The 15760-nt window shown below is 40.3% G+C and overlaps 1 protein-coding gene across 1 annotated transcript in view; it reads left to right on the top strand.

Moving 5' to 3' along the window:
- REXO5 (RNA exonuclease 5) overlaps window positions 1-15760 on the top strand; it is a 42943-nt gene that overhangs the window by 26385 nt on the left and 798 nt on the right. Inside the window, exons 14-19 of the mRNA XM_082670170.1 lie at window positions 7040-7144; window positions 7640-7777; window positions 10954-11046; window positions 11679-11895; window positions 12129-12313; window positions 13243-13361. Coding sequence (XP_082526296.1) covers window positions 7040-7144; window positions 7640-7777; window positions 10954-11046; window positions 11679-11895; window positions 12129-12313; window positions 13243-13361 — 857 coding nt within the window. The remainder of the gene's footprint in view (window positions 1-7039; window positions 7145-7639; window positions 7778-10953; window positions 11047-11678; window positions 11896-12128; window positions 12314-13242; window positions 13362-15760) is intronic.

Genomic DNA, 15760 nt, shown 5'->3' with positions numbered 1-15760 from the left:
AGTGGCTGTATCAATTTACATTCCCACCAACAGTGCAAGAGGGTTCCCTTTTCTCCACACCCTCTCCAGCATTTGTTGTTTGTAGATTTTCTGATGATGCCCATTCTAACCAGTGTGAGGTGATAACCTCATTGTAGTTTTGATTTGCATTTCTCTAATAATTAGTGATGTTGAACATCTTTTCATGTGCCTCTTGGCCATCTGTATGTCTTCTTTGGAGAAGTGTCTATTTAGTTCTTCTGCCCATTTTTTGATTGAATTATTTGTTTTTTTAATATTGAGCTGCATGAGCTATTTATATATTTTGGAGATTAGTCCTTTGTCCATTGATTCATTTGCAAATATTTTCTCCCATTCTGAGGGCTGTCTTTTCATCCTGTTTCTAGTTCCCTTTGCTGTGCAAAAGCTTTTAAGTCTCATTAGGTCCCATTTGTTTATTTTTGTTTTTCTTTTCATTACTCTAGGAGGTGGATCAAAAAAGATCTTGCTGTGATTTATGTCAAAGAGTGTTCTACCTATGTTTTCCTCTAAGAGTTTTATAGTGTCTGGTCTTACATTTAGGTCTCTAATTCATTTTGAGTTTATTTTTGTGTATGGTGTTAGGGAGTTTTCTAATTTATTCTTTTACATGTAGCTGTCCAGATTTCCCAGCACCACTTATTGAAGAGACTCTCTTTTCTCCATTGTATATCCTTGCCTCCTTTGCCATAGGTTAGTTCACCATAGGTGCATGGGTTTATCTCTGGGCTTTCTATCCTGTTCCATTGACCTGTATGTCTGTTTTTGTGCCACTACCATATTGTCTCGATGACTGTAGCTTTGTAGTATAGTCTGAAGTCACAGAGTCTGATTCCTCCAGCTCCGTTTTTTTCCCTCAAGACTACTTTGGCTATTTGGGATCTTTTGTGTCTCTGTACAAATTTTAAGATTTTTTGCTCTAGTTCCATAAAAAATGCCATTGGTAATTTGATAGGGATTGCATTGAATCTGTAGATTGCTTTGGGTAGTATAGTCATTTTCACAATATTGATTGTTCCAGTGCAAGAACATGGTATATCTCTCCATCTGTTGGTATCATCTTTAATTTCTTTCATCAGTGTCTTATAGTTTTCTGCATACAGATCTTTTGTCTCCCTAGGTAGGTTTATTCCAAGATATTTTATTCTTTTTGTTGCAGTGGTGAATGGGATTGTTTCGTTAATTTCTCTTTCTGATTTTTCGTTGTTAGTGTATAGGAATGCAAGAGATTTCTGTGCATTAATTTTGTATCCTGCAACTTTACTAAATTCATTGATTAGCTCTAGAAGTTTTCTGGTGGCATCTTTAGGATTATCTATGTAGAGTGTCATGTCATCTGGAAACAGTGACAGTTTTACTTCTTCTTTTCCAATTTGTATTCCTTTTTTTTCTTTTTCTCCTCTGATTGCTGTGGCTAGGACTTCCAAAACTATGTTGAATAATAGTGGTGAGAGTGCACATCCTTATCTTGTTTCTGATCTTAGAGGAAATGCTTTCAGTTTTTCACCATTGAGAAAGATGTTTGCTGTGGGTTTGTTGTATGTGACCTTTATTATGTTGAGGTAGGTTCCCTCTGTGCCCACTTTCTGAAGAGTTTTTATCATAAATGGTGTTGAATTTTGTCAAAAGCTTTTTCTGCATCTATTGAGATGATCATATGGTTTTCATTCTTCAATATGTTAATATGTTGTATCACATTGATTGAGTTGCATATATTGAAGAATCCTTGCATCCCTGGGATAAATCCCACTTGATCATGGTGTATGATCCTTTTAATGTGTTGTTGCATTCAGTTTGTTAGTATTTTGTTAAGGATTTTTGCATCTATATTCATCAGTGATATTAGTCTGTAATTTTCTTTTTTTGTAGTATCTTTGTCTGGTTTTGGTATCAGGGTGATGGTTGGCCTTGTAGAATGAGTTTGGGAGTGTTCCTTCCTCTGCAATTCTTTGGAAGAGTTTGAGAAGGATAGGTCTTCTCTAAATATTTGATAGAATTCACCTGTGAAGCCATCTGGTCCTGGACTTTTGTTTGTTGGAAGATTTTTAATCACAGTTTCAGTTTCATTACTTGTGATTGGTCTGTTCATTTTTTCTATTTCTTCCTGGTTCAGTCTTGGAAGGCTACACGTTTCTAAGAATTTGTCCATTTCCTCCAGGTTGTCGATTTTATTGGCATAGAGTTGCTTGTAGTTGTCTCTTACGATGCTTTGTATGTCTGGGGTGTCCGTTGTAACTTCTCTTTTTTCCTTACTAATGTTATTGATTTGAGTCCTCTTCCTCTTTTTCTTGATGAGTCTGGCTAAAGGTTTATCAATTTTGTTTATCTTCTCAAAGAAACAGCTTTTAGTTTTATTGATTGTTGCTATTGTTTTCTTTGTTTCTCTTTCATTTATTTCTGCTCTGATCTTTACAATTTCTTTCCCTCTACTACCTTTAGGTTTTGTTTGTTCTTCTTTCTCTAGTTCCTTTAGGTGTAAGGTTAGATTGTTTATTTGAGATTTTTCTTGTTTCTTGAGGTAGGCTTGTATTGCTATAAACTTACCTTTTAGATCTGCTTTTGCTGCATTCCATAGGTTTTGGATCGTCGTGTTTTTGTTGTCATTTGTTTCTAGGTATTTTTTTGATTTCCTCTGATTTCTTCAGTGATCTCTTGGTTATTTAGTAAGGCATTGTTTAGCCTCCACATATTTGCGTTTTTTACGGTTTTTTCCCTGTAATTTATTTCTTAATCTCATAGCGTTGTGGTCGGAAAAGATGCTTGATATGATTTCAATTTTCTTAAATTTACCAAGGCTTGATTTGTGACCCAAAATGTGATCTATCCTGGAGAATGTTCCGTGTGCACTTGAGAATAAAGTGTAATCTCCTGTTTTCGGATGGAATGTCCCATAAATATCAATTAAATCTATCTGGTCTGTTGTGTCATTTAAAGATTGTGTTTCCTTACTAATCTTTTGTCTGGATGATCTGTCCATTGGTGTAAGTGAGGTGTTAAAGTCCCCCACTGTTATTGTGTTACTGTTCATTTCCTCTTTTATAGCTGTTAGCATTTGCCTTATGTATTGAGTTGCTCCTATGTTGGGTGCATATATGTTTATAACTGTTATATCTTCTTCTTGGATTGATCCCTTGATTATTATGTAGTGTCTTTTCTTGTCTCTTATAACATTCTTTATTTTAAAGTCTATTTTGTCTGATACAAATATTGCTACTCCGGCTTTCTTTTGATTTCCATTTGCATGGAATATCTTTTTCCATCCCTTCACTTTCAGTCTGTATGTGTCCCTAGGTCTGATGTGGGTCTCTTTAGACAGCATATACATGGGTCTTGTTTTTGTATCCATTCAGTGAGCCTGTGTCTTTTGGTTGGAACATTTAATCCATTCACATGTAAGGTAATTATCGATATGTTCCTGTTACCATTTTCTGAATTATTTTGGGTTTGTTTTTGTATGTCCTTTTCTTCTGTGTTTCCCACTTAGAGAAGTTCCTTTAGCATTTGTTGTAGCGCTGGTTTGGTGGTGCTGAATTCTTTTAGCTTTTGCTTGTCTGTAAAGCTTTTGATTTCTCCGTCAATCTGAATGAGATCCTTGCTGAGTAGAGCAATCCTGGTTGTAGGTTCTTCCCTTTCATCACTTTAAATATATTATGCCATTCCCTTCTGGCTTGTAGAGTTTCTGCTAAGGAATCCGCTGTTAACCTTATGGGGATTCCTTTGTATGTTATTTGTTGGTTTTCCCTTGTTACTTTTAATAATTTTTCTCTGTCTTTAATTTTTGTCAATTTGATTACTATGTGTCTCGGCGTGTTTCTCCTTGGGTTTATCCTGCCTGGGACTCTTTGCACTTCCTGGACTTGGCTGGCTATTTCATTTCCCATGTTTGGGAAGTTTTCAACTATAATCTCTCCAAATATTTTCTTGGGTCCTTTCCCTCTCTCTTTTCCTTCTGGGTCCCCTAGAATGCTAATGTTGGTGCATTCAATGTTGTCCCAGAGGTCTCTTAGGCTGTCTTCATTTCTTTTCATTCTTTTTTCCTTTATTCTGTTCTGCAGCAGTGAATTCCACCTTTCTGTCTTCCAGGTCACTTCTCCGTTCTTCTGCCTCAATTATTCTGCTATTGATTCCTTCTAGTGTATTTTTCATTTCAGTTATTGTACTGTTAATCTCTGTTTGTTTGTTCTTTAATTCTTCTAGGTGTTTGTCCTTTAATTCTTCTAGGTCTTTGTTAAACATTTCTTGCATCTACTCTTCACCTCCATTCTTTTTCCAAGGTTCTGAATCATCTTCACTATCACTATTCTGAATTCTTTTTTTGGAAGGTTGCCTATCTCTACTTCATTTAGTTGTTTTTCTGGGGTTTTATCTTGTTCCTTCATCTGGTAAAAAGTCCTCTGCCTTTTCATTTTGTCTGTCTTTCTGTGAGTGTGTTTTACATTCCACAGGCTGCAGGATTATACTTCTTCTTGCTTCTGCTGTCTGCCCCCTGGTAGATGAGGCTATCTAAGAGGCTTGTGCAAGCTTCCTGACAGGAGGGACTGGTGGTGGGTAGAGCTGGCTGTTGCTCTGGTGGGCAGAGCTCAGTAAAACTTTAATCCACTTGACTGCTGATGGGTGGGGCTGGGTTCCCTCCCTGTTGGTTGCTTGGCCTGAGGCAACCCAACACTGGAGCCTACCTGGGCTCTTTGGTGGGGCTAATGACTGACTCTTGGGAGGGCTAATGCCAACAAGTACTTCCCTGAACTTCTGCTGCCAGTGTCCTTGTCCCTGGGGTGAGCCACAGTCGCCCCCCACCTCTGCAGGAGACCCTTGAACACTAGCATGTAGGTCTGTTTCACTTTCCTATGGGGTCACTGCTCCTTTCCCCGGGTCCTGATGCACATACTACTTTGTGTGTGCCCTCCAAGAGGGGAGTCTCAGTTTCCCCCAGTCCTGTCGAAATCCTGCAGTCAAATCCCGCCAGCCTTCAAAGTCTAATTCTGTGGGAATTCCTTCTCCTGTTTCCAGACCCCCAGGTTAGGAAGCATGACATGGGGCTCAGAACCTTCACTCCCATGGGTGGGCTTCTGTGGTATAATTGTTCTCCATTTTGTGAGTCACTCACCCAGTGGTTATCGGATTTGATTTTATTGTGATTGGGCCACTCCTACCATCTCATTGTGGCTTCTCCTTTGTCTTTGGATGTGGGTTATCTTTTTTTGGTGAGTTCCAGTGTCTTCCTATCAATGATTGTTCAGCAGTTAGTTGTGATTCCGGTGCTCTTGCAAGAGGGATGAGTGCATGTCCTTCTACTCCACCATCTTCTCAGGAAATTTTTAGAAGACATCCATTTTACAACATATAATAGTAGCTGTTTCTTGCCTCCCCACCGCCACTCCACGAGGAGAGGGCAGGCAGGCGGATTGGTGGTACCGCACACTGGCAGCCCGTGGCCCTGCTGGCCCGGGCTCGGCCGGCCGCTCCACCCCACCGCCATTGCCTCCGCCACCGCAGTGTGTGTCTGGTTCTGTTTTATAGTTGCTGTCTCTTTAGTGAAATACTTACTTTGTTCATGCATAATTTTCCTGATTTCATTAGTTGTCTGTCTATCTTTGTTCTCTTTTAGTTCTTTTTTTTTTTTTTTTTTTTGGTCAACTACCTCTCCAATTGTTAGTGCCTGGCATGGTGGAAGGGAAGACTTTCACTAATCAGCTCAGCCTGAGGTTTCAGGACCTCTCGAACATACTTTGAGGATGTGTCTTCTCTGAGCTTGTGCAGGTGCTTTTAGTTGTCTCATATTCCCTGAGCAGCTTGTCCCTGTTTCTCCTCAGAGCTTGCAATCTGTTGCTCCTCCTGACATCTGCTTTTGTAACTGCAGCTCTAATGTGCTGTGGTGATTGCATATGTTTTCAGTGGCTTCCAGACAAGGCTGCCAGTCCTATCAGTGCTCTGAGTCAGGTGAGACAGAAACTAGTCCCTCAGGCAGTGCCCAGCCTAGCCATGACATTGGCTGCATGGTCCACTCTTGTTTCTGTCCAGAGGGAAGATCTCCAGTGTGGGAAACTTCCTCTGTGTTGAGCCCTGCTGGGTCAGATAGGGGAAGGGACGGATGGGTACACAAAACTACATATTTTCCTTTCCCTTTTGCTGGAATCCCTTCTGGTTGTTGTTGTTGTTTCTGGGTGCTGTAACTTCTCAACTGGTCTCTAGAGTTGTTGCAAAGGTATTCTGGTCTATATAGTGTTAACTCAGTGTCTATGGAAAACTGAGGGCTTAAAGCTGCCTTGTACTCTATCTTGCTGATGTCATGTTCTCTTTTTCTTTTTTTAAAGTGTTGGGGTTTTTTTGAGAAAGATGTGCTGGGAAAAATAAGTTTATAATGCTCTTGGGAGGGACTGGTATTTGTTTTATTTTTTTTCCCCCCGCAGGATCCTTAATTTCCCTCCTGATTTCTTTATTTCCTTCTTTTCCTTCACTGCAGTGTCTCCAGCAGGGTATTGCCTCTTCTCTATATATCTGATTCTTCCCCAGAAGCACTGCTTCTCTGAGGCTGTCAAGTCTCTTCCTTGTAGTTAAGTGCCTGAACTATTAAAGTTGTGACCTGTGTTCATTATTTTGGCATTTTGTTGTACTTTCTTGCTGGGGCTGATTTTGTTTGTTTCATCCAAGTCTTCCATGCCCCTTGATTTTTTTTTTTCCCCCAGAGTCTCTTGTGTCTCTTCTCCCTCTCTTTATTCATAGGCTTGCAGAATTTAACTTGTTTCTTTACTTAGAGGTAATTTGAAGCTTGTAGTAGCCTGCTTCTTAGTAATGCTGAAGATCTGGGTCATATGTGATTCTATTTATTCTCTTTCCTGATTATATGGTTTTTCTACAAGACTGTGTGGTGTCACCATTTTCTTCTGGACCTTGAAGTCAGCCTCATATTGCTTTTTAATATGGGTAAAAAGACAACCGTTGTTTATATTACTGTGGCTCACCTCCATGAGCCACAGTAGACTATTAGGTTCCTGCTTCATCCAGGCTGTGCTGTTTTCTGCAGGTTCTTGAGCAGGCTAGAGTGGAAGTCCCCCTGTTTACCTTCAGCATCGTGCAGTTCTCTCTTGAACCCTTTCCACCCAACCTCAGTGAGGAGATGAGCAAAAGAGTAAGTGAATGGGTTCTGCTAGATGATTTATTTGACCTATTATAATCTCTCCCCATTAAGGAAAGTAATACATGCTTCATTAAATTTACTGTATACTTCTCTAAATTTTTTCTATATGTATCAATATATTACCATTTTCATTTTTATAAAAATGGGAATCAGACTATATATGCTGTTTTGCAACTTTATTTATTCCTTTAACAGTATATCTTACACATCTGTTCATAACACTATATAATCTTATTTCCCTTGTGCTGCATAGTTTTCCATTGTATGATATACCTATTTTCAGCATTTGCACTTTATAAATTTTTGCTATTCCAAATAATGATGCAATGAAATCCCTGTATACAAATCCTTGTACATTTGGCAAGTGTTTGTGTTAAGAAATTCCTTGAAAGGAATTATCCCATGTTTTGACTCATGATTTCTTTAGATTTGACTTAATTCTCTTTCCACATCCACCTCCTTACTATTCTGTTGTTTTTCTTATAGATGAAGATCAAGTGGATGGAGATGTCAACTGTCTATGCTGGGCCATTTAGCAAAAATTGTAACCTTAGAGCTCTGAATAGGCTGTTTGAGAGTTTTGGTCCAGTCCTGTCAGTGACTCTTACTCTTGAATCCCATCAGGTAATGAGACAAGAAAACTTAGATTTTGACCTTCTAATCTAGTGTGGGAAATTCAGATGCCTTCTAGGGTCCTTCAAGTATTAGTGATTTGAGCTTGATTGTCACCGGCTGGAATGTGAGACATGCTCTGTCTCATGGGAACAGTGTTGACCCATAAGAATGTGTGCCCCATATTGCCAGATCTTCTGATTTTTTTGTTTTGAGAATCAAGAAATCTGCCAATTTTCATATTGTTGGCTCCAATTTTCTTAAATATTATGTAAGCCAGACAAAAAATACGTCTAGTGGTTTAATGTAGTTTATGGGCTTCATGCTTGTGACTTCAGCTTTAAATGATAAAATGCCCTTTCAAAAACAGCAGTAGCTTCCATGTGCCGGGAAGTCTGTAGGGCTTAAATCCAAAGTAGGCTCATAGCTGGGTTAAGATACTAGAGGAGTAGGGCTTTTTGTTGTTGTTGCTGTTAGCTCTCCAATCTCTTGGAGTAAGTTTTGTTTATTAGTTTGTTATTTACATAAAAACCCTATAAAGAGTTTAATTATTTTTACTTTTTAAGAAATAATACTTGTATATGGTTTAAAAAATTCATACTTTTTAAAAGGATGTATAGATACATCCTTTTGTATAGATAGAGTAAGCCTCTATCTTCATGGTCATAGCAGGAAGTCAGATAAAGACTAAAGTTACTATATGAAGCAATAACAACATTATAAGCACTATGAGACAGGAAGCCATGAAAAGAATTGAAAATAAAAACTTAGAATATATGTAGAATGATATACAATAACTGGTAACAATGAAGGCCTCCAGGGAGAGAGGAACTAGGTGACTGGGAACAGGGGTTAGGGGAAGACTTTTCACTGTAAATTTTTTTGTACCTTTAGAATTTTGATATAGGCAACTATTAATCTGGTGCATTAAACTATTATGTGTAATAGCTAATAATACAACTAATAACTATTAGGTTTAGTAACTATTAAAGTGAAGCAAAAATTAAAGTCTCTAAAGCGATCTAACTGCAGAATCCTAGATGTTTAAAATGTGCTTTCCCCAAATCTTTTATTGTCTTTCCTACACCTAAAAACAGAAATAAAAAGATCATCCCTGGGAACATAGACTGAGGGATGGGAAAGGGTATTCAAGGAACTGTCACTCCTTCCTGTAAGTCGTCTTGTCTTTTTTTTTCTTTCTTTCTTTTTGTAAAGTATACATAAAATTTGCCTTTTAAACCATTTTTATGTATAGTTCAGTGTTATTAAGTACATTCTCTCTAGAACTTTTTCATCATCCCATACTGAAACTCTGTACCCTTTAAACAGTAACTCCCCAGTCCCCTTTCTCCCAGGCTTATTAACTACTATTGTGTTTCCTGTCTTATAAATTTGACTACTCTATGTATATCATATAAGTGGAATCCTACAATATTTGTCCTTTTGTGTCTGGCTTATTTCACTTAGCATAATGTCTTCAGGGTTCACCCATGATGTAGTATGTATCAGAATTTCATTTCTTTTCAAGGCTGAATTATATTCCATTGCATGATTATACCACATTTTGTTTATCCATTCGTCCATCGATGAACATTTGAATTGTTTCCACATTTTAGCCATTCTGAATAATGCTACTGTGAAATGAACATGGATGTACAAGTATTTGTTTGAGTCCCTGTTTTCAGTTCTTTTGGGCGATATACACAGATGTGGAATTTCTGGGTTAAATGATAATTCATTTCATTTTTTGAGGAACTGCCATACTGTTTTCTATAGCAGCTGCACGATTTTACATTCCCACCCGCAATGCCAAGGGTTCCAACTTCTCCATGTTCCAGCTGACACTTGGGTTTTTTTTTTTGGTCTTTTTTGTTGTTAGTTTGTTTTTGGCTGCGCTCCATGTGGGATCTTAGTTCCCCGACCAGGGAATGAACCCGTGCCCCGTGCATTGGAAGCTAGGGGGTCCTAACCACTGAACCGCCAGGAATTCCCCTGACACGTGGTTTTTTTTGTTTGTTTTTGGTTTGGGGGGGAGGGTTGTTTAGATAGTAGCCATCCTAATGGGTGTGAAGTATCAATAGTATCTCATGGTTTTGACTTGCAGCTCCCTAATGATTAGTGATGTTGAGCATTTCTTTGTATGCTTATTGGCCATTGGTATATCTTCTTTGGAAAAATGTCTATGCAAGTCCTTTGCCTATTTTTTAATTGGGTTGATTTTTTTGTGTTGAGTTTTAGGAGTTCTCTATATATTTTAGATATGAATCCTTCAGTAGATATGTGATTTGCAAATATTTTCTCCCATTCGTTCTGCTGCCTTTTGACATTGTTGATGGTTGTTCTTTGATACACTTTTTAATTTTGATAAAGTTTAACTTCTCATATTTTTTTTGTTGCCTGTGCCTTTGGTGTCATATTCAGGAATCATTGCCAAATCCAATAAAATGAAGCTTTTCTATGGGAGCACTTTAATCTCCATGATGATGCTGTGGCTCAGACCATCACATAGATTTAGATACTCTGGTGTTAATCAAGTGCAAAATAAGTCAATTTGAAGATGCAAATCCAGTGGAAGAACTTAACCTCCCCAAGCTTGTAGGAAAGCTGCTTGTCTAAAATTAAGCTAATAAGGCAAATGGGAATCTCTACCTGTGACTTGCAGCGGTAACTTTAGTGATTTATAATAAATGGTATGGGGGCTTCTCTGGTGGTGCAGTGGTTGAGAGTCCGCCTGCCGATGCAGGGGACACGGGTTCGTGCCCTGGTCCGGGAAGATCCCACATGCCGTGGAGTGGCTGGGCCCGTGAGCCATGGCTGCTGAGCCTGCGTGTCTGGAGCCTGTGCTCCGCAACGGGAGAGGCCACAACAGTGAGAGGCCCGCGTACCGCAAAATAATAATAATAATAAATGGTATGAACAGCAAGTTGGGTAGTAAAGAATTTGTTAGTGCTTTCCCCATACCACCTAGGGAGAGAAGGCTTCAATTTTAAGTGACAAGATTATTTTCTGAAAACCATGATGATTCCACTTAAAATTGATGGTCTGTGATCACTGTCTAGCCCAGCACAGCAAGAACATCCATTCTGGTGGCTCTGGCCACTGTAGTTTAGGTGGGCCCCGTTCCTAGCCCTGTCTCTGGCAGTTTGAGCCAGGAAAGCAAAAGTAAGGAAATCTTGATTTTTCTGCAGCCACATCTCTGTATACAATACGAAGTCCTGGAAGGTGCCCAGCTGGCCATAGAGTCTTTGGATGGCAGCCTGGTGGAAGGTACCTGCATCAAGGTAGGGTTTCCAGAGAAAGCATAAAGTAGTACACTTCACTCAATCCTGTATTTTCAGTACTTGTATTTACTCAAGCCTGTATTTACAGCACCCTAAGACATAACAGCTTAGACAAGCACCCTCGAGAGGCTTAAGAAACAAGATTTTCTGTAATGGAAAGCCTTCAGCCAAGGCCGGCATTCTTATAGTGGTGACCTAAGACATGATAGCTTTTCATTTTTGTCAAAATCAGCCTGGGCTACATCTTCCATGTACTCTTTATCACTACTTAGACCCCAAATGGTTTTTCAGGGTGGTTTTTTTGTGGTTGCCCTTTAGCTTTCAGGGGAATCAAATGGTATTTTGATGTTTCTTATGCAATTAAACAGAATTTCATTGGTATAGAAGGCAGAGAACTGATGGCAGTTGGTGGGGGAGAGAAGGAAAGGGAAGAGAGTATTATTTACACAAAAATATTTACATTTTGTATTTATTTATCTATTAAGTTTCTACCATAGTCCTTTGGGGCAGTTATCATTAGGTTCCTTGTATAGATAAGGAAGCTGCAGAATTAAGCTACTTCCTAGTATGTAACAGGCCTGGGGTTTGAAGTGGTGACTTTTCTACCATTAATGCCATCTTTCCTTGGTTAGGTGCAGAGGCCTGTGACAGAGCTCACCCTTGATTGTGACATCCTTGTGAATGAGCTGGAACAAGATTCTGAGAACCGAGGTACTATATACCTGTCTGGAGTGAGTGAAACCTTCAAGGAACACCTGTTGCAACAGTCCAGCCTCTTCCTGGGCCTGGAAGCTCTGATCTTGCCTAAAGATCTTAAAAATGGAAAGCAGAAAAACTACTGTTTCTTGAGTAAGTCTATGCCATTGAATATAGCCTTGGGAAAGGAGATTAGACATGGTGGTAACATGAGGTCAGAGAAAGGAAATGTTCAACAAGTAATCCCTCCTGGGCTGGACCAGGTCAACATCTCCTGATTTTGTCCTTCTCCCTTGGCTCTGGATGGGCTCCAGCTTGGATGGTGATCAGGTTTTTTGGTTTTGGTTTTGGTCCTTAATAACAGAAGGGGGTATTCTTGTTTTCAGGATTCAAAACTTTTGGCAGTGCCCATAGGGCCCTTGGCATTCTCACAGGCAAGAACTGGAAGCTGAAAGGCAGGCATGCCCTAACCCCCAGGCACCTCCATTCATGGCTCAGGGGCTTACCTCCTGAATCAAGGCCCGCAGGGCTTCGTGTCATACCTCCTCCCTCGGAGCAGGAGGCCGTGCAGGTGAGTGATTAAATGTATCCTGGGGTTAGGGGGGAGAGGTAGCTAGCTACCTTGGTTTGCTGGCTCTGGTGGTTGGCCTTCTGATGTTTATGGAAATTAGACAGGATAGTCCTGCTCAAGTGACACTTAAGCCTTCAGTCTTTTTTTTCCTGCCCTGCCACTAGTCTTACTTCACTCTCCAGTGTCTTCCAGCCCTGGACACACCTTTCTTTCTCAAGATCTCTCATACTTTTGCCCCCTCCAAACTTGCTAAAATCAGGTTTTCCAGGTGTCTCTCCAAGGGACTTTGAGAGGTTAATACAGGAAGTTGGAGAGCTGGACAAGTCTTTAGTGATCTAGGATTTCCTGAAGTGTAGTACATACATACACAATATGATTTTTGGTGGTCATAGATGGACCTCTTTTTTTCACTTTTATTGTTATGAACTTGTTTTTCTAACATTCATTAAAGTATGCAACCACCACATTGAACGTGTGATTTCATGGATAGTATTACTTAGACGAAGCTAAGGAAGAAATTGACTCACTTTAAAGAAAACCATTAGGGAATATGCAACAGAAGGGTGAAGATAGAAGGTGAATGGTTTAAGTTTGGGAAGCCCTGCCGTGGTCTAATGTCCCACACTTAGCAGATGAGGAATAGACACCAGAGCTGGTGAGTGACTTTGCCCAGGTCACAGAGATACTTAATGTCAGAGGCCAGACTAGAGCTCTCCTTAGTGATTTGGTTTCCCTAACTCAGGACCCTAAACTGACTTGGAGGTCTGGGGATGCTGGAGTGGACAAGGAACCCTGCAGTATAGACTCTGGCTTCAGACTGAGGATTTGTACAGAGCCTTTCCCGGGAGCCTGAGGAGGAATGTTGCAGTCCCTCCAAAGGTCAGCGGTGGGTACTCTGACTGAGTGTCAACACCTGGCTTTGATTCTAGATGCTGAACTTGGACCACCCAAAGATAGCAGCCTGGCGCTGGGGCAGGAAGATAGGAAAGCTCTACCACAGCCTGTGCTCAGGCACCCTCTGCCTCATCCTGCTGCCAGGAACTGAGAGGTAAGGACTAAAGGGTTGCCCCTTCATGATTCTGACCTCTGGACTCTCTGGACTTAAGCTTTTCTTGGAGAAAAGCCTTTTGTTGACGTCCAGGCACATAAACGAAAACTGAAATGAATCATCTCTTAACTCTCACAGTTCTAAGAGAGAGGTATTGTATCCCCATGTTACTCGTATTTGCTTTTATAACTACACTTAGTGGTCCCTCAAGGAGACAGCTCATCCCAGTTTAAAGGCAGAGGTCTTAGGTTCTGCAGCCTCTCTGGAACAAGAGGCACTTGAGTAAAAATGATCAAGAAGTTCTAGGGCAAGGCCCAGGCTTAGATGTGACTATAACCTACCTTTCCCACATATCAGGAGTGTGTTCCTGCCTTCCCTGCCCTTGCCCCCTTTACCATTTATGTTAACTTTTAAGAGATAGGGCCTGTTTTGCTGTTTCTAAGACTGAGGAATACTGGAGCAGGACTCTGGGTCCAGTCCCAGCTGTATCACCTGTCTCTGCTGACAAGTAGTGGCCAAGCCACTTTCCCACTGTGGATCTCAATTTCCCTTTGGTAAAATGAGGGATTTGGAGTAAATCAGTCATTTTCAAATGCTTGAAACTATAAAACCCTTTCTTTAAAAGAAAAATTGATGTTAAATCTTTACTAAGGCATAAAGATGAGCAATTCTGAAATGGATGAGTAGATATATGAATGAATGTGTATGCTGGGGGAGGAGAGAAAGAGGGAAAGAGGGCTTTTTTTGAAAAAAGCACAGTTTGAAAACCACTGGATTGTATTATTTCTAAAGTCCCTTAAAATTCTGACATTCTAGGATTCTTTCACAGGCCCAAGGTCCCAGGTGGCAAAACATGAATGCCTCAGGCCTTGAAGCCTGGATCAGAAGTTAACTTCCTGTCATAAAATTCTTGTAACATGTATTAGGGCCACTAGTGAAACAGGCTACCTGCTGGGCAGCTTGAGAGAATTACTGTCTCTGAGAAACAGAAATAAGTACTAGGTTTTACAGCAAAAAAAAAATCTTAGACTGATATACTTCAAACAGGCTTATGGGTAGACTTAACAGCAAGAGGTTTAAAAGTGACCAAAACTTGCCAGAGAAAGAAAAAAGAAAGCTTTTGTTTAAGAGCTTGGACCCTGAGGGGCAAACTTGCCTGGATAAAACTTCTCAGAGCCAGTGTATGGAGGTAGGGGTAAAATAGGGGTTTCCGTGTACCAAGTGGAGTACTTAGCTTGTAGTCCCCATCGTGTGGGTAGACTAGCCAAGAGAGGGCCAAAGCTTTCTTCTCCCAGAAGTAGCTGGGGTGTTCTCAGGGGATGAGGGCTTAGAGGAGGGAGCACTGGGTCAGGGAGCAAAAAAGGCTTAGGTTCTGACTGAGGCAGAGGTCCTAAGGCATGTTTGACAAGTCAGGAGAAAACTCTGGAAATAGCAAATCCTGTAGTAACAAAACCTGCTGTTACTCCTTTGTTTTAAAAGTTGCACTCTGATTTCCATAGCCATAATGATCAAACCCAGCAGCAGGAGCACGTATTTCCCCAGACTATACGCTTGCTGTGTGACTGACTTCTCTGGGCCTCATCTGTGCAGCTGTCTCCATGACGCCAGCAGATAACACTTGGGAAAGGGTAAAAGTGGCTCAGGAAGAAGGAGTAGCAAGGAGAGTAGAAGGTTTCCTCGTGCTGGGAGCCTGACTCAGCTCTTAATCCTTATACTTCTGGTGACTGCTAAAATTAATACTGAAAATATTAATAATTGCTATAATTCATCAAACCCTTAATGTGTCAAGTATTGCTAAGTGCTTTTATATGCAGTTTTGGTTAAGGTTGTTGAATCTCCATTTAACAAGATGAGAAAAAGGCTCAGATTAAGCAACTTGCCTACGGTCACCCAGCTAGTAAGTGCACAATTAATATTTGAATTCTGATGGTCTCTAGGTCCAGAGCCACTCTCCAGCACTTAGAGCTCCAGTCCTCCATAGCCAAAAGGCCTGTGGCTTGTTAGCTTAAGTTCAGACATCGGGTGGAGACAGATTCTGTGTTTGTCTTTGCTCATTTCTGCCTCCTTTGCCTTGGAGAGCACCTCAGCGCTCTAACCCAATTCCAAGAATATTCACTACATGGTGGCAGGGAACTAATATGTACCAGATGACTCCTGAATTCTAAGCACTGTGCTAGGTGTTTTACAACATACATTATTAAAAGTTAACGTCTTGTAAAGTTTTTCAAACAGTGCCTGGCACATGATAGGTGCTACAAAAGTGTTTTAAATAAAGCAAACAAAATTCTAATAGCAGTTTAAAAGGATTCCGATGACAGACTGCCATTATTACCTGGTTTTGTCATCTAATGGTTGTGTGACTTGAGCAAGTTATATAATGCCTATAAGCCTGTTTTTAT

The sequence above is a fragment of the Grampus griseus genome (genome assembly GCF_964374135.1).
Source record: "Grampus griseus genome assembly, chromosome: 14".
Taxonomy (NCBI): Eukaryota; Metazoa; Chordata; class Mammalia; order Artiodactyla; family Delphinidae; genus Grampus; species Grampus griseus.
Note: the sequence above shows the minus strand (reverse complement) of the source record. Positions and strands in the feature narration are given on the sequence as shown.